We start from the raw sequence: 27019 nt of genomic DNA, 5'->3' as shown, positions 1-27019 counted from the left end.
TTCTGATGGTTCTTGACATCACAGAAATGTGGTTCACTGGGATCACAAAGGTCTGGCAGTCCTGCCACTTTACACCTTTTTTTAAAATGTCCATTATCAATAAGATGTAAGTCCATTATTGCATGTATGGTTTGTTTTGTTTTGCTTATTTTCTTGCCTATTTTTCCTTACAATTGCTTTGCTCTCTTTCTACACACATACTCCTAAACCCCTTGGGAAGGGTTTCCTGCAGCAGATCTGGTTGCCTTAAGGCAGCTGTCTGACTTACCTGTGAAATCCAAATGCTTTCTGGGGATTTCTGTGTCGTGCTTCAAGCTCTGATCTGAGTGAATGCAGCACAAGGCTGGGGAGCCGAGGCTGAGCAGCAGAGTCCAGAGGTCGAATGTGGTTTGCTGAGGGGGTTCTGCTGGAGGGGCCAGCAGAAATGTGCTGTGGGTGCTCCTTTCCAGAGCAGAGGGTTGGCTGGGGCAGGAGAAGAGACCCCAGTGTGGGACAGCACTCCTTCTCCACTGCCAGGTGGCCATGGGGGCTGGCAGGACCCTCTGTGAGGCTGGAGGGCAAATGTACATCATTGCCAACATGTGTTTTTTTGTCTTCTGAGCTGCCAGGTTTTTATTTCCGTGCTGCTTGTGCAAAATGACACATGGTGAAAGTATGAGAACTGTGTGGTGCCCGGCAGCCCGTGGAAGCCGTGAGGGGGATGCATGTTCCCAGGCAGCTTAATTGGATCTGTGCTGCCCTGTGCTTTGTACGTGGCCACACTTCATTGGAGTGAACCCATTCTCCCTGCCATCTCAGCAAAGCACTGCTAATGAACTTGTTTGCATACGGCTGTGTCACTGAAGTGAATGTTTGTTATAACGTGCAAGGGGAGGCTTCTCAGAGTGATAATGATGGGATCCCCCATCTCAGTTTCTGTGCCCAACTTGGGACCTGAAGCAGAGCCTGGAGAGAGCAGGAGAGGTGTGCAGCTGGAGCATGAGCTCCTTGGCTGCTGAGCCCAGCCTTCCTCCTCCCTGACAGGGGCTGGGAGGGGGGCACACACACGGCATTCCCTGGAGCAGCAGCCACGGGATTCAGCAGTCATGGACCCACTTGTCTGCCCTCTGTGCCAGCATTTACTGATAGTCCTTTACTGGGCTGCTTCACGTTTGTGGCATTCTCCTGCTCCTCAATCCCTTATTCTTTTCAATCCCACCAGTTGCTCTACTAGAGTAGCAGGAAAACAAGTTCTTGCTGAGCAATTTGGGATTTCTGCTCTTTGTAAGGGTGAATTCCCCCGGCAGCCAGCACTGGCTCCTGGCAGTGCCTCCTGGCAGCAAGGGCTGCCCTCCTGGGAAGGGCCTGGAGGGGAGTGTGCCAGCTGGGGAATGCAGCACCACATCCTGCCTCTGTGTCTGTGCACACTCGGCAGCCCTGGACAGCATCGTCTGGGCAAACTTCACTCTCTCCTTACGGCTGAAGGAAGGTGCTTAATGAGGATTAACAGGCTTCAGCCTGGGAGGGAGAGAGTAGCTGCTGGCATGAGAGGTGTTAGGCAGGGGCAGGGCAATGATGCTTCTTGTCTGGGCTTGTTAAACGTGGTGGAGAATCCCTCTGGTGCTGCTGTGCTGCTCCCTGTAGTGCTCCTCATGGCTTTGCTTCCTGAAGTATTCTCATAAGGGCTGTGCTTGTTCCCCTCTGCATTGCACAGGGGCCTGTGCGGGGACATGGGCTGCCCACGGAGCTGCCACGTCCCGTGGGCTGCTGCCTCCAGAGCCCTGGTGCCTCTGGCTGCCCAGAGGGCAGGGAGGGAGCGTTTTGTCCTGCCCTGGCCGCTGTGACAGACCTGTCATCAGAGCTCCCTTCTCCCTGTGTGCTGCCTGTGCTAAGGCCAAGTCCACGGTGATCTCTTCTGCCCCTGAATGGAGGAGCTCCCTTCCTGAGCCCTGGGGCCTGAACCACGCTGCTGGCTGGGTACTGCTCTCCCCAGAAAAGATCATCTCCAGAGAGGGGGAAGAGCTGGCTGGGTGTGAGCAGAGAGGGCGATTCAGGTAACTCTGGTTGTCTGCTGTAGAACTTACTCAAACACAAAACTGTGGTTGTGGGCTTGAACAAGAGCAATAACATGCTTGAGCATAACTCATTGTTGAACAGAAGATAAAGAATAGCCTTTCTCTCCTGCTCATGTGTGTCATTGGGTCAGGTCTCTACTGAGCTGACTTTGTATCTGCAAATCCTTCCACATTTGCTTCCTAGCAGGGCTACACTGGAAAGTGGCAGACTGGCATTTTTCCTCTAGTTGTCTTTGTGATCTGGAACAATAATAGCAGCAAAGAAGAGGCCAGTAGTTCAGCTCTGTTTTGATCTATTTATTGCATCTATTTGGAGCAGTAGATGAATTATTATTAAGCTTTCAGTGGCCTGGTAAAAATGATAATGTGTCTTTGCTATAGATCTGCTTCATGGACAGGCAGGGACCGATATGGTTGTAGGGTGCTTGCCTTAGGGGTACATAAGTGGGGTTGATGGGAAATTTTGCTTTTCCCCCTTATCTCTTTGGATGGAGCCACTTCACTCAGGGTGTCTGTGTACCACTGCATGCGCATCTGGTGGAATGGAGGATCCACCCAACTTCTGCCAGGCCCACAAGGGCTGAGCTGAGCAAAGGGCTGGATGTGCTGTGCTTTGTGGAAGGTGTTGGGAGGCAGTGTCAGAGTCCATGCCCACTCCTGGTGCCTCACAGCTGAACCAGCAGCACCAGAATTGTTCCAGAGTCATTCTTAAACCTGGGAGGGGGCTGGGAGGAGGGCACACACACACAGCATCCCCTGGAGCAGCAGCATGGGGGTTTCAGCAGTCATGGACCCACCTGTAGCCCCTGACAGGGGCTGGGAGGAGGGCACACACACAGCATCCCTTGGAGCAGCAGCATGGGGGTTTCAGCAGTCATGGATCCACCTGTGACCCTGACAGGGGCTGGGAGGAGGGCACACACACAGCATCCCCTGCAGCAGCAGACACAGGGGTTTCAGCAGTCATGGACCCACCTGTGGCCCCTGACGGGCTGGGAGGAGGGCACACACACAGCATCCCCTGGAGCAGCAGCATGGGGGTTTCAGCAGTCATGGACCCACCTGTGACCCCTGACAGGGGCTGGGAGGAGGGCACACACACAGCATCCCCTGCAGCAGCAGGCACAGGGGTTTCAGCAGTCACAGACCCACCTGTAGCCCCTGATAGGGGCTGGGAGGAGGGCACACACACAGCATCCCCTGCAGCAGCAGCCACGGGGGTTTCAGCAGTCACAGACCCACCTGCAGCAGTGCTGGCAGGAGCTGGGAGGAGGGCACACACACAGCATCCCCTGCAGCAGCAGGCACAGGGGTTTCAGCAGTCACGGACCCACCTGCAGCAGTGCTGGCAGGGGCTGGGAGGAGGGCACACACACAGAGCATCCCCTGGAGCAGCAGCCACGGGGGTTTCAGCAGTCATGGACCCACCTGTAGCCCCTGACAGGGGCTGGGAGGAGGGCACACACACAGCATCCCCTGGAGCAGCAGCCACGGGGGTTTCAGCAGTCATGGACCCACCTGCAGCAGTGCTGGCAGGAGCCCTGAGTGGTGCTGGGAGCACGCTGCTGGTGCTGGAGTGTTTGTTTAGCGGAGCCTCTCGTGAGGAAGTTGCATCTGATATTTTGTAGTGCTTCCTGAATCACTTCCAACATCTTGTGATGTGTCTCCACAGGCAGCTCTTTATCCTTAGCCCACTCAGGCTGCTAGAGTGCTGAGGAAACCAGAGCAATTATCATGGAGATGCTGCTGAGCCGAGCAGTGGCACAGATACAGAGCAGGGCACGTGACTCTTGTGCATCCTTGGGTTCCCTGTGCTTGGGATTGGTACAGGCTGGCTGCTCTCTGGGCACACTGCACACCAGGGACACACATCAGCAAAAGCCAGGGAGGCTCTGGACTGGAGTGATGTGCCTCTGGGGAAGAGGCAAGAGTGAGTACTAGCCTGGATTCCCAAAGTCCTTATGTTTCTGTACAGAACCCCTCCATGTCCCCTTTTCAGAGGTGCTGGGGTCCCACCAGTGTGGCACAGAGTGTTGAATAGGGACTACTCCCATGGTTCAAGTTGTGTGGACATATTTTATGTGGGAGAGTGCTGGTCCCTGCACAGCAAGGGCAGTAAATCTGCTGTCAGAAGGTCTGCACATATGTAATGAGAGCAGATTATTTCTGTTTCCCATTATTTTGCAGCCTTGAGACAGTGGACAGATTATAGAGCATAGAGGGTGTATGTGTATCAGTCCTTTCCTGCCTCTTTCATCACCACCCCCCTCTCTGGTGACCCCATTTTCAGAGGGATAAAGCGAGCAGCCCAACCTCATTTCTCAAATCTGTTGCAAACTCTGATTAGAGGAGTGGAGGAGCTCTGGCACGAGGCACATGTGCAGCCTGCTCTGAAGGCTGGGCTCTGCAGCCTTCCCACCCATTCCTGCCCTGCAGGTGCTGTCTGGCCTCTGCCCTGCCACTGTCCCTCCTGGGGACCCCGCTCTGTAAGTCAGAGTCCTGTGTGAAGAGTTTTTCTCTCCACAGGTGTGCCAAGGATGTAGGTGCAGCACAGCATGGGATGGGTGCTGCTCCAGCACTGGGAGCACTGGCTCTGGGATGCCATGGTTCCTTGTGTCCAGGAAAGCTGCACCTCCCTGGCTGGGATGGCAATAGAAGATAGTGTTTAGGATGAGTGAGTTACGCATAGTGGAGTCTGGATACCCAGCAGAAAGAATTCCATGGTGGCCTGTACTCCTGTGCTTGACAGGGTGCTGATGGGAAGTAATTTTGCTCTACCTGCATGATGATGATTGTAGAAGCATCTGTGATTTAGATGTTCTGATCCTGGCTGAGTCCTGGAACTGTAGACCTAGATTAGCATTGATCATCTGCATCAAGGTTTTGGGAAATGTGTGACCCTACCAAAACTGCAGTGAGCAGGACAGAGTGTGTGGGCATTAGGAGACTAAATTGTTGTTTTGCTTCAGTTGGAGCAAACAGAAGGTTTCGTGAGGGCAGCAGTGTCAGGTGCTGCGAGGCAGGGAAGGGGTGCTGCAGTGGCCCCAGCTGTGCAGTGGCTGTTGCTGCAGTGTCTCTTCTCCCCACAGAACATCGTGTCCAAGAACGCGATGCAGTACCGCGGCAACGCCCAGCACGATGCCCAGGAGTTCCTGCTTTGGCTGCTCGACAGAGTCCACGAGGATCTGAACAATGTGGTGAATTCCAGTGGCATGCCTCCACTCAAGGTAAGGGGGGATGCTGCTGGGGGACACTCTGGGAGTCTGACTTGCACACGGGCTTTCCTTTTAAAGTACTTCTCCCCATTGGCTTCTCAACTTCAGTAATTCAGATGGAACAGAAGCTTGGGGTAAAATAATGTATGTTTCTGCCCTGGGAATGTTCCACTAATTCCTGCTGAGTGCTCCCTGGGGCAGTTGTGTTTGAATGGCTCTGCAATAGCCAGGAGGTGTTACTGGGGGCTGCCAGACCCTGTCTGGTATGAGCCCTGTGCCCTTCCTGGGGCCGCCCTGCCCACCTCACCTTCCTGCATGCCCACCCCTTGGAGCAGAGTTAAAAATGCTTGAGGCATTTTTCCAGTGATTTTTGGCTAAGGAAAGCAGAATTTGACCGGGGTTCTGGAGCCACTTGCTTGGTGCTCCCTCCACCCTGAGTGTGCCTCAAGGCTTTGTTCTCTCTTTCAGCCACCTCTGGAGGATGATGTGCTGCTTGAGGGCCCAGCCTTTCCCATCAGTAGCACTTTTGTGCAGGAACTCTTTCAAGCCCAGTACAGGTATGGTATTTTGTAAATTTGTTGAATGTATGGGTGACCCCAGTATAATTCTAAACTGACACTGGCTCCCAGTACAGTTGGGACTGGTGTCACTGTTAACAACTGTTTCTGAATTCCTGCTGAACTAAGACCTTGCTCTAGAGGAAAAAGAGAATTTCACTGCTACAAAATTACACAAAATTCTGTGTAAATCTGCAATATGTACCACTACACCTGTTCCTGTGCATCCTGAGAGTGAGTCAGTGCTGCCCAGTGCTGGCTGTCTCTGTCCCTGTCCTGTAACTTCACCTCTCTCCAAAGACAAAACCCTTCCGGGGTTTCCTGTTGGATCTGCTGATGGTGGATATGGGGTTTGATGGTTTATACTTTCCCAGTGAGGTGAGGTGTAACTGTGCCCTTTTATCCATGTTGTCCCAGGTCCTCCCTGACGTGCCCTCATTGCCAGAAGCAGAGCAACACCTTTGACCCCTTCCTGTGCATCTCGCTGCCGATCCCTCTGCCGCACACCCGGTACGGAGTGTCCCGAGCTCTTGGCTCTTTCCCCTGCATGTCCTGTTCCTTCACTTGCTGCTGCAGGAAGACAACACCAGCAAAATTTCTCATAAGTCATTAAAAAAGATGGATAGGACCATATGGGGATTTAAGGTTTTGCTTTGCAGGTAAAATGGAAAATTGAGGCTTTTACTTGAAAGGCCTATCCTTCCTATAGAATTAATTTTGCGAGAAAAAGTCTTTGCTTCACATAACCAAAATATTTTGCTTTTAACTTGATTTATAATTAAATAAGTTTTAAAATTAAAAAAGAGAAAAGGATGAAACGCTTTGTTTTTTGAGAACAGCCTCACTGATCACTCCAATTTCAAAAATTGAAGTTAAAATCTTTCCTGCAAAATGTTTTGCTTTTTTGAAAGAGAGATGATGCAAATAAAGAAAAAACTTCAGGGGAGGAAAAAAGTCCAGATAAAACATTCAAAGTGAAGATAGAGATGCACAGCAAAACTACTTGTGGTGTAAACAAACTCCTTCACTTGGTGTTTGCATCCAAAAAACTTGGGTAGGTTCCAGAAGCGGTGGAACAGAGTGATGATAGGGCAGATTAAACATTTCTCTCACATTTGCTCTGGAAATCTCTGCTTCACCACTGGGTGGAGGCTGAGTGGGCTGTCCAGGCAAGGTGTCCCCTCCCTCTTCTGTCCCCAGTAGTGCTGCTGCTGCTGTTGGAGGCAGGATTGAGGCAGCCTGTTCCCAGTAGCAGCTCTCCAACACTTCAGGGTGCTGTCTTATACTGACTGTCCCCAGCTTCCTTACTGGATCCCTGCTGGAAAACTGATTGCCTTCTCCTAGACAGTTTTGGTTTTAGCTTTGTGGGCCTCTTTGAGACGTTCTCCTTATGGGAGCAGGTAACACCAGGCCATCCAGTAGGAAAGGAGTCTGTAGTCAAACAGCCTTGTGGGGCTGCAGCCGAGTGCAGCTGCAGTGAGGTGGATGCGGGCGCTCAGGAGGGCCCTGTACCTGGTGGGCAGCCTGGATGTGCCCAGGCTGGGCTGAGGCTGCTTGGGCAGTGCCCAGAGGTGCTGAGCCCAGCCTGGCAGTGCTGCCATGCTCTCCACAGGCCTCTCTATGTCACCGTGGTGTACCAGGGCAAGTGCTCGCACTGCATGCGCATCGGCGTGGCCGTGCCCATCTCCGGAACCGTGGCCAGGCTGCGGGAGGCCGTGTCCTCGGAAACCAAGATACCCACGGAGCAGGTAAGGAGCTGTGCCGCTCACCTGGGTGCCCTCCCTGCACTGGGAGGGAGAGGGGAGGCTTTTGTCCCTTGCTGGATATATAGGAATTGAAATTGGCTGCCCATGGTTGAACAGGGAAGCGAGGCAGTGGTGGAAATCTGGATCATGCTTTTCCCTGTGCATTGGCTGTTTGGATCCTAGTGATGTTGGAATAGCCCTCAGTGCACTGTGCAGACCTGCCTGACCCCATGGTGTGCATGCTGGCAGTGAGGCAACCACAGGGCACCTACAGCAAATTCCTTTGTAGGAAGAGCTTCAGGAAAGCTGTTGAATTCCACCAAAACCTCTCCATATGTTGCTTTTACCTCAGCTTCTCATTTATGGCTGTCCTTTTCCCTGTTCCTTGCTGCTGGCTGATGACAGGGTGTCTTGAGGAGTGCCATCCCTTAGCAGGAAAATCCCAGCTGAGAGATGGGGCACTGAGCTGAAACCGTGGGTGGTTTGATGGGTTCTGGTTTGCTCCTGGTGCCTGCAGATCGTGCTGACAGAGATGTACTACGATGGGTTCCATCGCTCCTTCTGTGACACCGATGACTTGGACACCATCCACGAGAGCGACTGCATTTTTGCCTTTGAGACCCCAGAGATCTTCAGGCCTGAGGGCATCCTCAGTCAGAGAGGTGAGTCAATAACTCTTAATTCCCACCTCGGGTGACTAGTGAGGGAGGTTTGTGTGGGAAAAGAATGAGTCCCACAAGCTGTTGATGTTCTGGTGTATTGATTTCAGCTCTGACTTTGTCCAGGCTCATTCCGGAAGATTTAATAGTGTTGTCAGCTGGGAGGTTATCAAGCAGTGTTGTACACTCCTTTCTGCCTCTTCTCGGGGCTGATGCTGCAGGCCAGGCTGGCTTAATGGGAAATCTCTTGTCAGGCTTAATTTAAAGGCCTGCTAGGGACCAGATGAAGCCATTGAAATCGTGTTATTTAAAATCAGATTGCTAGTGATGAATAAACAGTCTCAGGAATGAACAAACACTTTCTCTTTCCAAGCTCAAACTCCTTGGCCTCTGCATGGCCCCTCAGTGACACGTAATCATGGTATCCTGGGCAGATGGAGTGTAATCAAAGGCAAATTTTATTATTGAAAGTAGCAAGTTGGGTTCTTGGTTCTTGGTTTCTTGCGGGCAGTAAAAGCTGGAGTGCTTGTACAACCTGCTGTGAAAAATCAGATGGGGAGCACTTGCATATAATGTCCTTCTCTAAAGAAACAGTCACTGTGAAAGGAAATTGCTCTTTGAAGCCCTTGTCCAAGTGATGAAAATGCTCCTGATTCCATACTGACATGCTCCTCTGTAGCCCAAGAAGGGCTTCTTGAGGGGGGCATCCGGGCAATAAAGGCAAATGACATCATGAAATGTTTCCTTTCTCCTAATTTTTCAGGAATACATGTGAACAATAACCTGAATAACTTGAAATGTGGCACTGAGCACTCCCGAACAATAGCTTACTCTCAAGGAATGGTGAAGTCTGGAAAACTGGAACAGTCCTCTCCTAAACTAGCAGCAAATGACAAGATTGTCTTGCTGGTGTGTAACAGAGCGTGCACTGGACAGCAGAGCAAAAGGTGACTGGCAGCAGCATGGCTGGAGTTACTCTTCTGGCTGCTTCCTAAACTGACCTGGATTTTACTTTCCTGTAGTACAGGCTCCAGGTGAAGGAGCAGCATCAGGTGCTAAAGAACATGTTGATCAAAAAGCATTAATGGGTGCAGCAAAATATTTCTAATTTTGGTGAACTTCAAGTATTGCATTACTGCAAAGAAACAAATGCAGCCCAGTTGAGAGGATACACCACCTTTGTCTGGTTTGAGAGCAGCATGTTTGACCAGACCCGCTTATGGGTGGGAATTTTTAATTGGAGTGAAAATGGGAGGAAGGAGCAAGGTGAGAAGCAACCAGGGCAAAGGCATTTGTATCAGCTGGAGGCTGAGAACTGCCTCAGCCCCTGAAGCTTCACAAAACTTCACATGAAGTTCTCCCATGTAGTTTGGGGTTCCGATTGCTGAACAGGATAATATTGTAATTGTTCCTCAAATGCTTCTCCTTCCCATAGGTTTGGCTTGCCCTTTGTGTTGCACTTGGAAAAAACAATTGCTTGGGATATTCTGCAGAAGGAAATACTGGAGAAGATGCAGTATTTCCTGCGGCCTGCAGCCTGCTTGCAGGTGAGACTAATGTGAGCTGTTGCATGCACAGGTTCCATTGCTGTACTCAGCCCTCTGTCAGCTCACTGGCACAGGCATCTTTGAGACCTTGTACATTTGCTTTGTCATGTCAGACGTGTTCTAGGGTGAAGTCTTTGTCAGCCAGTGGCAGGTTGGGTTGGAGGCACTGAGGAGGTCTCTGTTCTCCTGTTGCAGGTTTGCCCATTCAGCTTGCGAGTGGTCAGTGTTGTGGGCATAACATACTTGCTACCTCAGGAGGAGCGACCCCTCTGCCACCCAACAGTGGAAAGGTGAGCTGGCCCTCAGTGCTGGGTGCTTCCCAGGAGTGGAGAGAGCTGTGTTAGCTGGGAGCTCCGTGTTTACCATGCAGAGATGAACAGTCCTGGTGAGGATGTGTGGCATGCACTGCAGGGGCCTGAGGAGCAGGGAAATGAGGGAGCATCCTTAGGAGGCTGTGTGAGAATACCTCAGTTGTGTGTCATGCCATCTGGAGTCTGTCCTCCCTGGAAATGGAGAACAGAATGAAAATATTACTCTCACTATTTTTAATTTTTTTCTTGTGTCTGTTGCTCTTTGAAATGTTGATAAATGCTGGTTCTGTAACAGGTGTATGTTGCCTTACAGAACTCACATACTTGGGTGAAGGCATTTCCCAGCTTTGCCAAGTGTTTTGCTGTGTGAATTCCTTTTACTCCTTTGCAAACCTCAGCTGTGGGAGTGAAGGAAGGGTGAAGGGCTTGTGGAGAGAAATTACATGCCTGTAGAAGATAATGTAGACTTTGGATTGAAAGATGGCCTGACTTATTTCTGCTCCTCCCTGCAGGGCATTGAAGTCATGCGGACAGGGGGGAACTGCTCATGTGAAATTAGTGGTAGAATGGGACAAAGAAACTAAAGATTAGTAAGTATGAAATAAAAAACCTTAAACTGTGTTCACCTCAGAATTGCTGCTTGCAGCTTGCTTGTGTGAACTGTGCATCCTTCAGCAAGCATGAGACCACTCAAACTCCACCTGTGCCCAGCCCCTGTCTGCAGGGGCAGCCTGGGGAGCAAGGGGATGTGCTGGTAAATGTGGTGTCTCCTTGATGCAGCTTGTTTGTGAATACAGAAGAGGAATATATTCCAGACTCTGAAAGCGTCCGCCAGCAGAGAGAGCTTCATCATCAACCTCAGATCTGCACTTTATCTCAGTGTTTCCAACTGTACACCAAAGAGGAACAGGTAGATACAGCCTGTGTGCTCTGGCTTGTTCACACGCTGCAGGAACTCCCTCACTGCAGGCAGCTCTGTTGTGCAAACATTGATTCCTTGTGACAGGAGAATAGATTTGTAGCACAAGATTAGTTATCTGTGCTGCTAACGGAGCTCCTCTGCAGTGAGAAGCTTGTGGGAGGTCCTGCTGCTGGCTTCTTTGCTGCCCAAATGTTGATACAAGAACTTAGTCCTCTCCTTGGCAATTTCCTCTGTGAAATATTGTGAACATTATAAAGGGTTAGGACAGTGTGGCTTCATGGCTTCAGTTCTGCAGGGAGGTGGCTGCTCCCCTGCTCTGGCTCTGCTCTTTGTGTGAGGCTGGAGGGACAGGAGTGATGCTGTGCACAGGCAGGCTAGAGAGGGCTCTGACCTGGCCCCTGCCTGGCCCATGGAAGCCATCTGAATTCCTTTGGTAGTCTCCAGTCTGCTGCACAAAGGGCTTGTCTGGAGCTAGTCTTTGGACCCAGGACTGAACTGTGATAGTTTGGGAACCTCTCTAGTTGGTTCTTTCAGAGGTGGGAGAAGAGTTGTTCGGCAGTTTAAATCTCTGTGGCTGCTGAGTTCTCTGAGCACTGGGCTGTGGAGGGAGGCTTGGGGGACAGGGGGAGCCTTCAGTGTGTAACTCTGTGCTGTTGGGACTACAGAGGAAGGAGGGGGTTCCCAGAGGGCAGTGAGGTGTCAGAGGGGCATCCAAAGTACACCTTTCTTTTTTCTGTTCTGATTTTTTTTCTGCTTTTTTATCCCTGCTTTTTTTCTACTGCTGGTTTTCTTGTGAGAATACTCTTCAGGCTGCCAAGCCTGCCTGCTTTTTGCCTTGGTTTTTCCTTTTCCTTCTTCTCCACTTCCAAAGCACTGGTGTTTATAAGGTGCAGAAAGGTCCTCTGCACAGCAGCATGGGCTGAATTCTGCCTTGCAGCAGAAAGTGCCTCCTGAATGAGACACACATATCCCTGCTTGTTACTTTGAAAAAATCATTGGGAACCCTGCATTTCCAGTGAGCTTGATAAGTGCTGGAGGGAGGTGAGGCAGAGGGGTCAATGTCTGCACAGGGCTTGGGGCAGCAGGGGAGCAGTGGTGTGGTGGAAGCTGCCTTGGAATTTGCAAAGCAATACCCACTCCTGCCTGTTCTTGTAGCTTGCCCCAGATGATGCATGGCGATGCCCACACTGTAAGCAGCTGCAGCAGGGTAGCATCACACTGAGCCTCTGGACCTTACCTGATGTTCTCATCATACATCTCAAAAGGTTTAGACAGGTAAGGATGCCTGTAGTGTTGCTGGAGGACTGCTGAGTGAAGTGAGTAGACTCTCCTCTTTGGAAGCAGCCATTCTGCCCTATGTGTTCCTCACCTGGGGTTTCCCAGCCATGGTGGCCTTGGCCTCTGCAGCTCATGCTCTTCTCTGTACACAGGAAGGAGACCGAAGGATGAAACTTCAGAACATGGTTAAATTTCCCTTGAGTGGCTTGGACATGACTCCTCACGTTGTGAAACGCAGCCAGAGCAGCTGGAGCTTGCCATCACACTGGTCACCTTGGAGGAAACCTTATGGCCTCGGCAGAGATCCTGAGGACTACATCTATGACCTGTATGCTGTCTGCAACCACCATGGCACCATGCAAGGGGGACATTATACAGGCAAGTGTCCTGCTGTGCTGTCTGGGGGGAGCCTTTCACAAAGATGCTGGTTATATTCCTGAATGGAGTCAGAAAGGGAGTCACTGATGGAAGCAGTGTCACAAGTTACAGAGGGTGAAGGGAATGGAGCCACCCCAAATGATATTCTGTTCTAAGTGGTAATGGTGGACAAAGAAAGTCCTGAAATGGAAGCTGTTTATTATGTTCTGGCAGCCTCAGGCTTCCGTCTTGCCAGTCAGACTGGAAGATGATGCAAGAATCCATCTGTTCCTCGCATTGTCCGAGTCCATCATAGCAGAGAACCTTATGTTAAATGTCATGCAGCAAACCTGAGAGCAGTAGGAGTGAGAGAGTCTTACTGGAATGTATTATTCCTTAGCATATTGCAAGAATTCTGTTGATGGCCAGTGGTACTGCTTCGATGACAGTGAAGTTCAGCAGCTTTCTGAAAGTGAAGTCTGCAAGCAGACCGCTTACATCTTGTTCTACCAGCGGCGCACAGCGATCCCCTCGTGGTCTGCCAACAGCTCGGTGGCAGGTAAGCCCTGCTGGCCCCGTCCAGGGGTGCCTCTAACTTGTCTTCCTTGGTAGTTTGTCCTTCTGGGGAATTTTCCACCCAGGTCTGCTTAAACCCCCATTCTTGTGTCCCAGAACTCAGCGAGGTTTGTCTGAGTCTGTGGCTGGGTGTCAGAGGCCATGGGAACTTTCCAGCTCTTCTCCTAAGGCAGTTTTGGCAGGGCCGTGGGGGACCCCTATGCCCCAACGGGTGACTGCTCAGAGCTGCCCTTGTGCAGGACATCAAATCGTGGCTCACTCCTTCCCTGTGGCAGCACTCTCAGTCCCAAGGAGGTGTCCATAGTGCCTGTGTTGGTGGAATCCAGGGTGAGCTGTGGGCAGGTGCAGGCTTGGTGACCTGCCCTGGAAAAAAAGGATTTTTTTGGCCTTGGGGTGGCAACTGAAATGCCAGTGCCTGCATGCTGGTGTTCACAGCACACTGGGACAAGTGCAGTTCTGACCATAAATGCTCCACAAGAGTACAGCCCCATTCCTGTGCCAGTGTCTAGGTGCTGGGGCTGCGAGGGCCAGCTCCAGGCTCAGGTGTGACCCAGGGCAGTGCAGCAGTGCCTGACCCAGGGCTGCCCGGCTCTGTTGATGTGTGTGTGTCCCTCAGGCTGGGAGGTGTGACCCAGGGCAGTGCAGCAGTGCCTGACCCAGGGCTGCCCAGCTCTGTTGATGTGTGTGTGTCCCTCAGGCTGTGAGGTGTGACCCAGAGCAGTGCAGCAGTGCCTGACCCAGGGCTGCCCGGCTCTGTTGATGTGTGTGTGTCCTGCAGGCTGTGAGGTGTGACCCAGAGCAGTGCAGCAGTGCCTGACCTGGGGCTGCCCAGCTCTGTTGATGTGTGTGTGTGTGTGTGTCCCGCAGGCTGCGAGGGCCAGCTCCAGGTTCAGGTGTGGCCCAGGGCAGTGCAGCAGTGCCTGACCCGGGGCTGCCCAGCCCTGCTGACCTGTGTGTGTGTGTCCCACAGGCTGCGAGTGCCAGCTCCAGGCTCAGGTGTGGCCCAGAGCAGTTAAGCAGTGCCTGACCCGGGGCTGCCCAGCCCTGCTGACCTGTGTGTGTGTGTGTGTGTCCCTCAGGCTGTGAGGTGTGAGCCCTCAGGCTGTGAGGTGTGGCCCAGGGCAGTGCAGCAGTGCCTGACCCAGGGCTGCCCAGCTCTGTTGATGTGTGTGTGTCCCTCAGGCTGTGAGGTGTGGCCCAGAGCAGTTAAGCAGTGCCTGACCCGGGGCTGCCCAGCCCTGCTGACCTGTGTGTGTGTGTGTCCCTCAGGCTGTGAGGTGTGAGCCCTCAGGCTGTGAGGTGTGACCCAGAGCAGTGCAGCAGTGCCTGACCCAGGGCTGCCTAGCCCTGCTGACCTGTGTGTGTGTGTCCCGCAGGCTGCGAGGGCCAGCTCCAGGCTCAGGTGTGGCCCAGGGCAGTGCAGCAGTGCCTGACCCAGGGCTGTCCAGTCCTGCTGACCTGTGTGTGTGTGTGTGTCCCTCAGGCTGTGAGGTGTGACCCAGAGCAGTGCAGCAGTGCCTGACCCAGGGCTGCCCAGCCCTGCTGACCTGTGTGTGTGTCCCTCAGGCTGTGAGGTGTGAGCCCGCAGGCTGTGAGGTGTGGCCCAGAGCAGTGAAGCAGTGCCCGACCCAGGGCTGCCCAGCCCTGCTGACCTGTGTGTGTGTCCCTCAGGCTGTGAGGTGTGAGCCCTCAGGCTGTGAGGTGTGACCCAGAGCAGTGCAGCAGTGCCCGACCCAGGGCTGCCCAGCCCTGCTGACCTGTGTGTGTGTCCCGCAGGCTCCACCAGCTCGTCGCTGTGCGAGCACTGGGTCAGCCGGCTCCCGGGCAGCAAGCAGCCCAGCGTGGCCTCGGCCGCCTCCTCGCGCCGCACCTCGCTCGCCTCCCTCTCCGAGTCCGTGGAGCTCACCGGGGAGCGCAGCGAAGATGATGGTGTGTATCTCTCCTGGGGACACGCTGGGCCAAGATCCTTACTGAAACAGCTGCAACATCTGTGGTTGCAAGGGACGGTTAGTCCAGCTGAGAGAGGCAGGAGCTGGCTCGGTGGGAGCACAGATGGGCTTCCGTCTCATAGGAAAGGAGGAGGAGAACAGGCAGGAACCTTAAGCCTTTCAAAGAGAGCAAATGCCATCAACAAAACCTCTCAGTCAGGAACTTCTTGTGCTAGTGTTCTCTCTGGGTCTCACTGCATCACCTTTGCAAGGTGGCTGACACAATCCTGACAGATTTAGCATAGGTACTGATTACCTGCTGCTGTGCTTATGGATAGTCTCAGGGAGGGAGATGAAAACTCACCCATGTATGAAAGTTACTGTTCAGTTCCTGGCTTTGCCTGGTTCCTCCACACATTGTCTTGTAACTTCTGAAAATGCAGAGCTTCATGGGTCAGTCAGAGCATTGGAAGCTGGTGTGGAGATGTCCCTGCAGCAGTGCTGTGACAGCTGTCAGGTCTGACCATGGAAGTCACACTTCTAAAATACTTACATTTTGTGTTTCTAAATACAATTACATCACTTGATCTAGAAGTAGGAATCCTACTTTGCCTTTCATAGAATGCTCTGGGAAATATTCTTTAATACAGAATCATAATCCTAGCTGGTGATCTTGCCAGTTTCAAGGACTTGTGAGGTGCGAACCTTGTGTTTGATCTGGTGCACAGGGATGAGAAAAGAATCTGGGTTATCAGTTAGAGGCTTCAGAAAGCTGCTCCTGGGTGACCCCTAGCACGTAACAGTTGTTGGATTCCTCATTCAGCTTCTGTGCAAGAAGCTGTGCCTGCAGCCTGCATGGAGAGACACATAGTGAGGTGTGGGTGGGCTGCTTGGCTCTCATGGGGAAATGTGGATGGGTGGGGTAAGCCAGGTGCAGCCTTGGCTTTCCCATTGAGACTGTCACTTGCTTTCTCTGCAGGAGGATTTTCAACTCGACCATTTGTAAGGAGTGTCCAGCGTCAGAGCTTGTCATCCAGATCCTCTGTCACCAGCCCGCTGGCAGTGAGTGAAAATGGTGTCAGGCCCTCGTGGTCGCTCTCTGCAAAGCTGCAGTTCCGCTCCAACTCCCCATCACGCTTCTCTGGAGATTCCCCAGTACATACCTCTGCTTCCACTCTGGAGAAGATTGGGGAAGCTGCTGATGACAAAGTTTCCACCTCATGCTTTGGCAGCCTGAGGAATCTCTCTAGCAGCTACTTGGAGCCCTGTGACAGCAGTCGGCGAGAGCACAGGACAGCTCGCAGAGCCCCTTTGGCTGTCATGGAAGGGGCGTTCAGGGAAGAGTCCGTTGTAAGGACATCGAGCTCAGACCTTTCAGATGGCTATGGGAAAAGCTCTGTGCAGCCAGACAGGAGTCACCCTGCTCTGGACCCTTTTGATAACAACAATCAAATCGCCTTTGTTGACCAGAGCGATTCTGTGGACAGCTCTCCCGTGAAGGAGGTGAAAGCCCCAGCTGGGACGGGGCTGGCTGCAGAGAAGGTACATGACACCCCTAAGAAGGGTCACAGCTCCAAAGGAGCTTCTGAGCCCGACAAAAGTTTGAGGAAGGGAAGGACAGTCTTAGCTACCCAAGAGACCAAAGTCTCTCACTCTTCTCCTCCACTGAAGAGCTCTCAGAAAGCTTCCCGGTCTAGAAGTAAGGCAGACTCCTCTAGGGTCAGCGGGCGACACGGGTCTCCTGCTCCCACGCAGGCCAGGAAGGAGCACAGCACAAAGCCCCTGGAGGCATCTGTCCCTTCAGCTGCACAGAAGCAGAAGTCAGGTTCTTCTCCATCCTCCACGGCTGCCAAGAAAACCCCATCAGGCTCATTGACTAAGGGCTCTTCCTCTGGGAAGAGCCGGACTTCGGAGCGCAGCCTCAGCAGGGAGGGCTCCAAGGTCAGCCTGGGCTCGGATAAAACGAGCGTCACCAGCGGCTCCAGGACGAGCTCCCCACGGATCAGCCACTCCAGGAGTGACAGCAGGGCAGTGGACAGCAGGCACGTGCGCAGCTCCTCCATGGCCAACCTGCGCTCCCCGAGCGCCACCGCGCGCTCTGGGCTGAAGAGGGACAGCAAGTCAGAAGAGAAGGGTTTGTCTTTCTTTAAATCGGCCTTAAGGCAGAAGGAGACACGGAGGTCGGCAGACCTGGGGAGGACAACGATGCTTTCAAAAAAGACAGGGAGTGTCAGTTCCAAGTCAGGCAGTAAAAATGTGCTGGAGGACAAACCGGAGAAAGGTGGTGTCCCACCAGCCTCTCAAACCAATGCCAACATTACCACAAAAGAAAAACTTGTCTCGAAAGATGCCACATCCAACAAACATTCTCTGCTATCCAGTCGCAAGTCCAAGTCTTCCCAGCTAGATCCCAGAGTCCAGTCTCCTCCTTCCAGTGGCAAGCAGTCTGCTGACAAGCCGCTGAAAAAGTTACCTTCCAGCATGCAGGTGTCTGTACGGCCTTCTCTGGAACCTCAGTGAAATGCTGCAATCCAGGTGTCTTTTCTTCTGCTGAGAAGCTAATTTATTCTGAGCTCTTGATTTTTGTTCATGTGCCTAATGTATGTTTTGAGGAGAAGTTAACTGCAAGTTGTTAAAGCGCCTTTGATTCTGCCATCAAACCAAATAGCCACAGGCAGCCAGCACTGGTGCAAGTAGCCTAGCTGGAGTCATTGCTGAACACGAATGCAGCTGTCCCATAGCACTTGTACAGGAGTCTCTGTCGAAAGTGCAACAACTTTCTTCAGATGTGAGGGTTGGGACCTGCCCGCAGTTGTACTGACACTGGTGTGCTTTGTAGAGCTGTGAACTGATATTCCTTTGGTCTTGTTCTGAGTGGGCTGTGTCCACACTGGTGTATGGCCTTGTTCTGAGCTGTGGAGGATGCGAAGGAAACTGGAGAGACTGTCGCTTCTTTCTGCTCTCAACTCTCTGTCCCTGCTCCCCTCCATTTCCAAGCTTTCTAAAGGGCAATATTTCAACACTAATGTTGTTTCTCAGGTATATACTCAGCCAGTATAGGAGGGACTAGCATTAGTGACGGACAGAAAGGTACCTGTGTGTCTCTGTGCACGTCTGTGTAATAGATTTCCTTTTTGCATTCCAGCAGCAGGAAGTTTGAAATGTAACCTGCAGTTTTTGTTGCTGTGTCTGTGAAGAGTTTTGCTTTGTCCATACCTAAGGCAGCCTCTGGCCTGTCCTGTTTCACTACTTTCTTCTGAAATGCTCTACTAAACAACAGAAGAAATCCCTGGGCAGCAGCTGCTGGCCAGCTTGTCCTGTGGAAGCAGTGCCATGGGAGAGTTATGTCCACACACCTGGATGGCCATGATGCTGTCAGGATGCCCCTGTTCCAACTCCTGGGAAGCATTTCCTAATGTGCTCAGACCCTTATCGTAGTGGTGTAATTAAGCCTCCGTTATCTCTAGGGGTGATGTTAGATCCAGTGTCATCCTGCCCTCTCTGAGCATGCTTTGACAGGCCCCTTTGTGTGGGTTGGAGGGGCAGTTTTCCTGTTCCCCAGAGTGCTGTACATTCTTCCCTCTGGCATGCCTGTCCCCTCCCCATGGGACTGGCTGCCACATGTCCCTCAGTGGAAGGTTCCCCTTCTTGTTTGGATGACAGCCTCCACCAGGGTCAAAACACTACATCTACTGATGTCTTTGTTTACATGCCCTTCTTACAGGGGAGATTCCTCAAGTTCTGTAAGGTTCCTCTTAAGGTGGATTTCTTAAGTCCTTTTACATATATGTGGTGTAATCCTTTTTTCTTTTAAATCCATGAGTTTTTATTGATGTGCTGCATATCCTTTGTCCACAGCCTGTCGTGTAGGTTGTGACAAGCTGGGCAATGTGCTGAGCGAGGTCTGTGCCTGTCCAGCCCAATGGCAGAGCTTGAGGCCAGGGACCTGTGTGCTCTGTCCCATCAGCATAACAAACTGGCCTCTGCCACCTCCCTTGCTGAGGTCCTGCTTGCCCTGCAGGCAGCCTTGCTGCTCTATCATCAGTTTTCTGCTCACCACACAGCTGCAGCAAGCCTGGGAGGGAGGGGCTGGGGGCAGCAGGCTCCTCGTGGTGTGGGGCTGGGCTGGCAGTGCCATCGGGCTGGGGTCACTGTGGGTGAGCCCACCTGCCATGGAGCCCTTGCAGGCTCCTGGTGATGTCCTGCTGCATCCCCTCCCCGTGCTCCAGCAGTGCCCACGGCCTGAGGTGTAATGCCCTGCCTGTTCCAACCCAGACACGACTGTCCCTCATGCATTCCTTCACCCGGGCATTGTTTCAGTCTCATTTATTGCAGCAACGAGAAGCAAAGATTGCATTGCTTGCTTCTGAAATGTATGACTTGGATTATTCATGGATTATTTTCTGTTACATCCAGCAGAGCAGATAAGACTTGCTTCACATTGCAGTACTTAAATTACTCCCTGAAATGTTGATGTTGAAGTATTTGTTTAAGGTTTTATCTGTATTAAGGTCTTACACTGTCTTGGCTCTTCTCTTGTAACAACTCTTCTAGCAAGAATGTAAATCCAGTGGCTTACACTGACTTGGTTTGGGATCTTTTAATAGACAGAAATACTTTCTGTGCATTTTGCCATGGACATTTGTGAAAGGTTATTTTTATCAAATGACATTTTTTTTTCATGTCATCATTCACTGAAGGAGTTTAAACTGGAAGCTGGTGTGTGGGTTTTGAGGTGGTTTTGCTCCTGTGCTGCATGCCTGACTGAAGGGAATTTGAAACCATGTCCAAACCCATGTTTTAGCTGAACACCAGTTCAATGTTTGTATCTGTAGCAAGATAATGGTCCTTGGAGCTCTCATTTGGGTAGAAGGGAGATGGAGGTCCTGGTATTCCAGCAGCTGATAAAAGTAATTGAACCTCTGCAATCCCATGAGAAGCCAGTCTCACTCTCTTTCTGCACATTGTCCATAATTCCTGATGCTAATTGCTGCCAGCTCCAGCACTATCTGCTCTCTCTATGCAGCCAGACTGGATTTCTGTCCCTCTGGAAGGGCAGCTCTGTGCCCAGGCTCCTTGCTCTGCAGTGTGAGGAGGCAGGAGGGGCTGCCCTGGCAGTACCCTTGTCCCTGAGCAGGTGAGGGCTGCTCCTGGTGGGTTTCCTGCTCGGGGGCTTGGCTTGGGGTGTCCTCAGGCAAAGTGCTTTGGCTTACCAGGGTGCCCCAGAGTTCGTGTGGGACATGAGACGTGCACTGGGCAGAGCGTGGAAGTGTGAGCCTGTGGGGAGTGCAGTCCTGCTCGTGTCTGTGTCTGTACCAGGGCCCCTGGGAGCAGCCACTCCTGTCACTGCCACCTCTGCCTGTCCCTGTCACACGTCTTCAGTAGTCAGTGAGCTTCCTTGCACAGGACAGGGTCGAAGGCTGTGGCTCTGGGAGTGTTAATCAAAGCCTTGTTGCTGTTACAGTCCTGACTCCATCAGTGAAGTAGGAGAAATGTTTCTGAAATGGAATGTAGGTTATTACAGGCCCTACTTAAAGGGATTTGGGGAAAATCATCAGTCTTCTCTCCTTGCTTTAAAGCAGACTTCTTTCTTGTCCCTTTCATGTGTAGGAGCTCCTGTCCATGGTATTGTGTTGTCCAGCTGCCAGGATGTGGCATGGTACCAGGGAACACTCAAGAGAGGGATCTGCCAAGTCCTAGATGCCAACACCACCGTGGCTTTGCATATGGATCCTTCAAGCAGCAATGGCTTGAGGCTGTTCTGGAGCAGCTGCATGTACATGGTCACGTCTTAAAGTTCCTGTTGGCCATCAGAAGCACTCATGGCTGCAGGGGAGGTGGGCTCTGCCATCTCCCAGAGGCTGCTGCTGCCCAGGGACCTCTGCCTCCCCTGGGTGGTGGCACGTAGGGCCTGGGAGTCTCACGGGCATCTCAGTGTGATGGGAACAGCTCTGCCGGGTCTGTCCTGCCCAGCCTGGCTGGGGTGGCGGGGTTGGGACCTTCCTGCCAAGGTCCTGGCAGCAAAGTGTGGCTCAGTGATGGGCAGTGCCTGGGAAGGGAGGCCCAGGCATGCCCTGCTCCCAGACAGGCGAGCTCCAAGGCAAAGCAGGCGTTCAGGCAGAGTGTTTCCAGCTGGCTTTGGGTTGGTTTGCCTGTGCCAGCCTGTGACCTGCACTTCACCTCACATCCCCAGTCTGCCACTCGCTCCTGCTGCTGGAATTGGCCCCCTGGGCGCAGGAGAGCGGCGCCTTCATTCCAGTGCTCAATTCCTACAGGAGTCACCTAGAGACTTTTTTTTACCCTTTTTGGGCTGTGTCTTTTGGACAGTGTTTAGTACTATTCAAGTTATAAGCACATTTTCAATGACGTGTATTGAAGAGGCACCATTTATTTGTATTAATCACATTTGATAGACAATTTGGTGCCTGCAGTTCTCTGTAACTTGTGTCTCACTTTGGGTGTGTAAATTGTTAACCCTTTCACACTTAGCAAATACGGATTAATAAAAACAAGATGCTTAGGATAGAAAGCTAGCAGCTTAATTGCACTTCTCCCACTGCAAGTGCCCTCATCCGCCGTCGCTGCAGGGGTTTTGCTTTCTGAAGCTGAAACTGGAGCATGCCCAGCCCTTGTCCTCGGTGTGAGGCAGCCTGCATGGCCCTGCTGTCCCCTGCATGTCCCTACTAACTATGCAAGCCTCTAGCCCAGCCGTGGCTCTGGAGCAGGCTTGGAGCCTGTGCTGGCCTCGGCGCGGCTGCTGCTGGCACACAGGAGCATGTCCCTGGGTTCTGCTTCCTTTGCACATCTCTGGCTCTTTCCTTTGCAGGATTCTGCGTTACTGACAAGGCTGCAGCGTAACGTAAGGTTAGAGGGATTGGAGCAGGGAAATGAGAACAAACTGATTTCTCTTTTGTGTTGTTTTTCCTTTTGTTAGCAGGGCGAGCTGCTCGGGGTTCTGCGTGCAGCCTGGCATTGCATGCGGTGTGAGGGGCTGTGAGCAGGGCAGGCTGGTGCCCGGGGCACACAGAGCTGCTGTGGGTGCCCTTGGCAGGGGAGCTGTTCCCTGCTGCCCGGGCTGCTCCTGGGCTTTGCTGTCTCTGGGGGAGCCCCTGGGCTGCCTGGCCGTGCTCAGAGTGCCCTGGTGCTGGGCTTGGAGCCGTGTCCTGCGGGGCAGCCCTGGGTGCTGCATGGCCAGGGCAGCTCCCTGGGCTTCCTGCAGGTCCCAGGACTCCTCCTGGTTCTTGCAGCTTTGGTGCCCTCCTCTTGGTCAGCTGGCATGGAGAGGGTGTGGAAACAACATTCCAAATAATTTCACTGTTGGGTGGTGTTGTGGTTTTGGTTTTGTTTTTTTGGTTTTTTTTTAATTTTAGTTTGGTTTGGATTTTTTTAATCTTTGTCATTTGCCTACTAATCCAAAAGAATTTGGCAGTATCTAATGATACCTGTGGAGGGAACTGAAATTTAGTTTTAATCTGTGGTGAGATGAAAGTCCTACATGGTTTTCTCAACAAAAGCATCGTAAAGCAGTTACTGTTAAGAGCTTTATTTTGTAGAAGAAAAGCACCTGAAGACTTGTACAATGTCTGTGTTAGACCTGAAGGCTTAGGGACTCTATTTTTTAAAAGGTGATAGCACTCAATTTATCTGCAAATAGTGTTTTTTAAAAGACACAGATTAAAACTAAGTGTAACCACCAGTCCCGGCTCACTCAGCCCTGCAGTGCACACGTGCTGGCCTCAGGCCCGTGTGCCATTGTGAGTGCAATAACCCCTTTGGAGGTGCTACACTGCCTTGGGTAGGGTAACACAAGGGAATCCAGGCCACCAGTGGCTCCTTTATTGTCCTGTGGCCTTCCAGGTATGAATTTGTACAGATTTGCTCACCACCTGTGCCTCACCATTGGTTAAAATTGAATTTTAAGTCCTGTTGCAAATGCAATTTCTCTTCTGGACACAATGTCAGATTTTACACTGGAATATCTACAGTTCTCAAACTGCATGTCACATCACTGTACCTGGTACAGGGACGTGGGGCTTTCCCACACCTTTGATATTCTCCTCTGTATTTTAATGTTTTTGACCTGTACAGTAATTGGAAAGCAGGCTGTCTACTTGGGGTTGAACATTGTACCATAAATTTTAAATTATTTGAGGACAACTGCATGAGACTGTGTCAATGCCTTTTATTATTTATTTGTATGTTTTATTATTCGAGGTGTATGCACTTTTAATATGCAGAATTTATATTTTTATGTTGAAAATCATTTTCTTTCAGAAAGAAGAGTTTGAATATGAGGAATTGGAATTAAATGCAAAAAGGGGAATATGTAATAAAATACAATAAATTTATTACTAGGCATCCTGCCTGAGTGAGCGTTTTTCCAGGCTGCAGCTTCAGCCTTGCTGTGTTCCTGCCCTGCCTGCTCCGGGCCCAGGGCGGGGGCACGGGAGCTGCCCCGTGTGCCCCAGGGTCCCCTGGGGACACCAGCCCCAGAGCCTGGCTTGGGCACAGCCTGTGTGCTGGGGAGGGGAGGGGAGGGCTGCTCCTGCCCCTGTGCTGTTCCTGATGCTTCTCTCTCCACAGACCCTCAGCCCAGCGCTGCTCTGCCCGGAGGGGTGTGGGACCTGCACCAGAGCCACGTGCAGGTGAGTTGGGCCCTGAGCCCCAGGGCAGGGGGATGTGCTCGAGTTCCCCTTTGGTGCTGGAGGGCTCACACCTGCTCAGGCTGAGCTGGGACTGCTCCCTGTCCACCCATCCCTCCACCCATCCCTCCACCCATCCATCCACCCATCCACCCATCCACCCACCCATCCATCCATCCCTCCCTCCATCCATCCCTCCCTCCATCCACCCACCCATCCACCCATCCACCCATCCCTCCCTCCATCCATCCATCCATCCACCCGTCCATCCACCCGTCCATCCACCCGTCCATCCACCCGTCCATCCACCCGTCCATCCCTCCACCCGTCCATCCCTCCATCCATCCATCCATCCATCCATCCATCCATCCATCCATCCATCCATCCATCCATCCATCCATCCATCCATCCATCCATCCCTCGTGTCTCAGCCCCCCATGTGAAGGGGCTGCTCAGTGCCAGAGCAGTCCCTGCCACTCCCAGCCCTGCCCATGCCCCTGCCACCCACGGCAGTGAGGCCAAGCTCCCCACAGGGGGGACACATGGCCCCAGGTCCTGTGGTATTTGGGGCCAGGAGACCCCCAGCCAGTCCCCACGTGTCCAGGAGACCCTGAGGCCAGCCCTGACTGCAACATGGGCAGAGGTATTGAGGGCTGGGGTGGCCTCAGGGGCTTCTGCCCTCACCAGACACGGGAGGCTTGAAGCTCCTCCAGCTCTGTCCTAATTAAAGATCATTTGTCCTTTAGCAGGGTGTGCAGCGGTGGCTCCCGATGCGGAGGAGATGAGGATGGGCTGCTCCTGCTGCCACCCCTGAGCCCAGCGAGGAGGAGGATGGAGCAAGGCAGGAGGAGGACAGGCTGCCTGTCCTGGTGCTGAATGGAAACCTCTGTCCTTGGTGGATTGCTTGCGGCGACCCCGCAGGGCTGGGACAGCTGGAGGCTGCAGGCACAGCCCCTGCTGGGCTGCCCAGTCTTGGGGCAAAGGGGGCACAGATGGGGCCACCCAGGGTCTCCTCTGGGCCGAAGGATGGAAGATGATGTGCCCCCAGCCTGTGCCTGCAGCCCTTTCTGCTGTGGACTGGGATCCTCCTGCTCCAGTGAGCCCTCAGTGCATCAGGGGCTGGCTTGGGCATAACAAACTCACCTTTCAACACGATTTTTGATTCTCAAGGGTTCTTTTTCCTCCTCTGTGCATATTTTTGCAGGAGGGGGCTGTTGCACAGGTGAGCAGCATTATCACCCCCATGCCCTTCAGTGCTCACCAAAGGGGAAGTTGTCAGTGACTCCCCCTGTTCCCCAAATCCCCAGATGGGTTGTCCTGTCCCCTTGCCTGGTGGTGGTTACAGAGGTGGTGATCAACAGCTGTGCTGCATCGCCCCTTGCCCACAGGGTCCTTGGGGGATGCATGGCCCCTGCCAGGGAGCCTTGGTCTGCGTTTCCATCCATCCTGCTGGGAGTGGTGAGCTGGAGCTGAGCCCTGGGTGCTGAGCTGAGGAGCTGCTGCTGCCCTGGCTGACCAGGCACACGAGTCCCACCCCTACCGTGTACCAGAGGCACTGCTTCACAGCTTGTGTGGAAATGGGGATGGCAGATGTCATATTAAATCATGGGGTCATCATTTATTTATAGGTGATTACATTAAAGAGAGATTAATATAGCCGAAGGCTTCGCAGAATTAGAGTTAATGTACTTGTGTTTATTGTATTTGCCAACATTTCTCCAATCCAGCTGGGTTTTCTGGCCACAGGATTTAACAGTGAGCCCACTGCCATCCTGGGAGGGGGGTGTGAGGTCCCTGTAGAACACCTGGGAGCTTTGGAGTGCTCAGTTGTGCTGCCTCCCGCTCTGAGGCTCCGTGGGCAGCACCCGGGGCAGGGCAGGACTCAGCAATGCTTAGAGTGGCTCGGGAGGGGAGCCCGGGGCCGGGGCTCCCAGCTGGTGCTCCCAGGCTGGGATTATGCTGTGTTTAACTGGGATTGGACCATGCAGAGCTGGGCAAGGGCTCTGACACCCTGGGGAGGCCATGTGTCCCTGAGGTGTTTCCTTGGCCCTGTGCCCCCAGGGCCGGGCCGGCTGTCACTGTCCCATGGGCTGCAGGGTGGTGCTGCCAGCAGAGCTGCCCTGCTGATGGGGGAACCAGAGGAGCCAAGAACAGCCTGTGTTTGGCTGGAGGTGCCAAGCCACACAGCAATGGGCCCTGGTTGTGCCAGTCGGGACTGAGGGTGCAGAGTGGGTGTGTGAGTCCCTGCTGCTGCTGGCGGGACGCCTGCCTGCCTCTGAGAGCCAGAACAAACCAGGCTTTGGGAGGCTGTCAATAAATTGTAACACGTTAGGCACTGTCACCCCTACCCCTGGACTCTTAAATTTTGCTCTAATTGGAGTATTGCTTTTCCTTCCTCAGCACTTTTTCCCCCCAGCCAGGTATCGATCCTGGCTCTGTGGGGATCTGGCTAACTGTTGGCAATTTATGGGAACATAAAACTAGTCCATCGTAGAGCAAAAACCCAGCCTTTGAGAAGAAATGGCAACATCAGCCAGAGCCTGATTCCAAGGTGGGTTTACCATTTTACAGTGGGTGCCCAGGTCAGGGGAACAAGGGCTCTTGGGGAAAGGGACCATTAGAAGCCCTTTGGGCTGGGCAGCCTTGTGGGCAGGGGAGGCCTGAGGGGCTTTTGAAGATGTGGGGCTCTCCTTTTTGGTCTCCTGTGCCCCTTCCCATGGTGGCTGAGGGTCTGGCTGGGCTCCCCTGACCCCACAGGACCTGGGTCCATGATGTGTCCCCTCCTGCCTGGAGCTTGGTCTCTGCTGTGTGTGACAGGAGCTGGTGGGCAGCAGGCTGGGCTGGGGCTGCAGGAGACTGCTGGCAGTGAAGGGCTCTGGTGCTGGCAACCTCCCCAGCCCTTTCACATGTCCCTGCACAGTTCCCCCAGCCCCTGGGGCTCTCCCCTGCTGGTGGATGCTGGTGGCTTTGTGAACTGAGGCTGCTTGTGGATTCCCAGACCTGTGGGCCTTCACCCAGCTGGGGTCTTCCTGCAGCTTTGGGGGCGTGGGGTCCTTGGGGAGCAGGGCCCTGGGAACAGGGGGCACCTGGCACTCCCAGCCCAGCTCCAGCCCGGCAGGAGCTCCCGAGCATCCCCTTAATCCCAGCCCAGCTCCAGCCCCCGCAGGAGCTCCCGAACATCCCCTTAATCCCAGCCCAGCTCCCCCAGCCCAGCTCCAGCCCGGCAGG

The 27019-nt window shown here is 53.0% G+C and overlaps 1 protein-coding gene across 4 annotated transcripts in view; it reads left to right on the top strand.

The window, feature by feature from the left end:
• Positions 1-25447, top strand: part of USP31 (ubiquitin specific peptidase 31) — a 30584-nt gene extending 5137 nt beyond the window's left edge. The window contains exons 2-18 of one of the 4 annotated variants that reach the window (XR_013184443.1): positions 5144-5281; positions 5738-5826; positions 6244-6336; positions 7439-7574; positions 8089-8233; positions 8994-9177; positions 9666-9777; positions 9973-10067; positions 10601-10678; positions 10869-10998; positions 12166-12285; positions 12441-12666; positions 13046-13204; positions 14998-15150; positions 16129-18188; positions 23733-23794; positions 24541-25447. Coding sequence is in view for 1 of the 4 variants with exons in the window: in XM_077186735.1 (XP_077042850.1) it covers positions 5144-5281; positions 5738-5826; positions 6244-6336; positions 7439-7574; positions 8089-8233; positions 8994-9177; positions 9666-9777; positions 9973-10067; positions 10601-10678; positions 10869-10998; positions 12166-12285; positions 12441-12666; positions 13046-13204; positions 14998-15150; positions 16129-17669 (3399 nt within the window). In the remaining 3 variants the exon portion in view is untranslated. Of the gene's footprint in view, positions 1-5143; positions 5282-5737; positions 5827-6243; positions 6337-7438; positions 7575-8088; positions 8234-8993; positions 9178-9665; positions 9778-9972; positions 10068-10600; positions 10679-10868; positions 10999-12165; positions 12286-12440; positions 12667-13045; positions 13205-14997; positions 15151-16128; positions 23508-23732; positions 23795-24537 lie in introns of those variants that run through there. The other 3 variants (XR_013184441.1, XR_013184442.1, XM_077186735.1) reach the window with 3 other exon arrangements.
• Positions 25448-27019: the final 1572 nt, after the last annotated feature.

This window comes from Agelaius phoeniceus, chromosome 16, assembly GCF_051311805.1.
Source record: "Agelaius phoeniceus isolate bAgePho1 chromosome 16, bAgePho1.hap1, whole genome shotgun sequence".
Taxonomy (NCBI): domain Eukaryota; kingdom Metazoa; phylum Chordata; class Aves; order Passeriformes; family Icteridae; genus Agelaius; species Agelaius phoeniceus.
The sequence above is the reverse complement of the archived record's forward strand: the minus strand, read 5'-3'. Positions and strand labels throughout refer to the sequence as shown.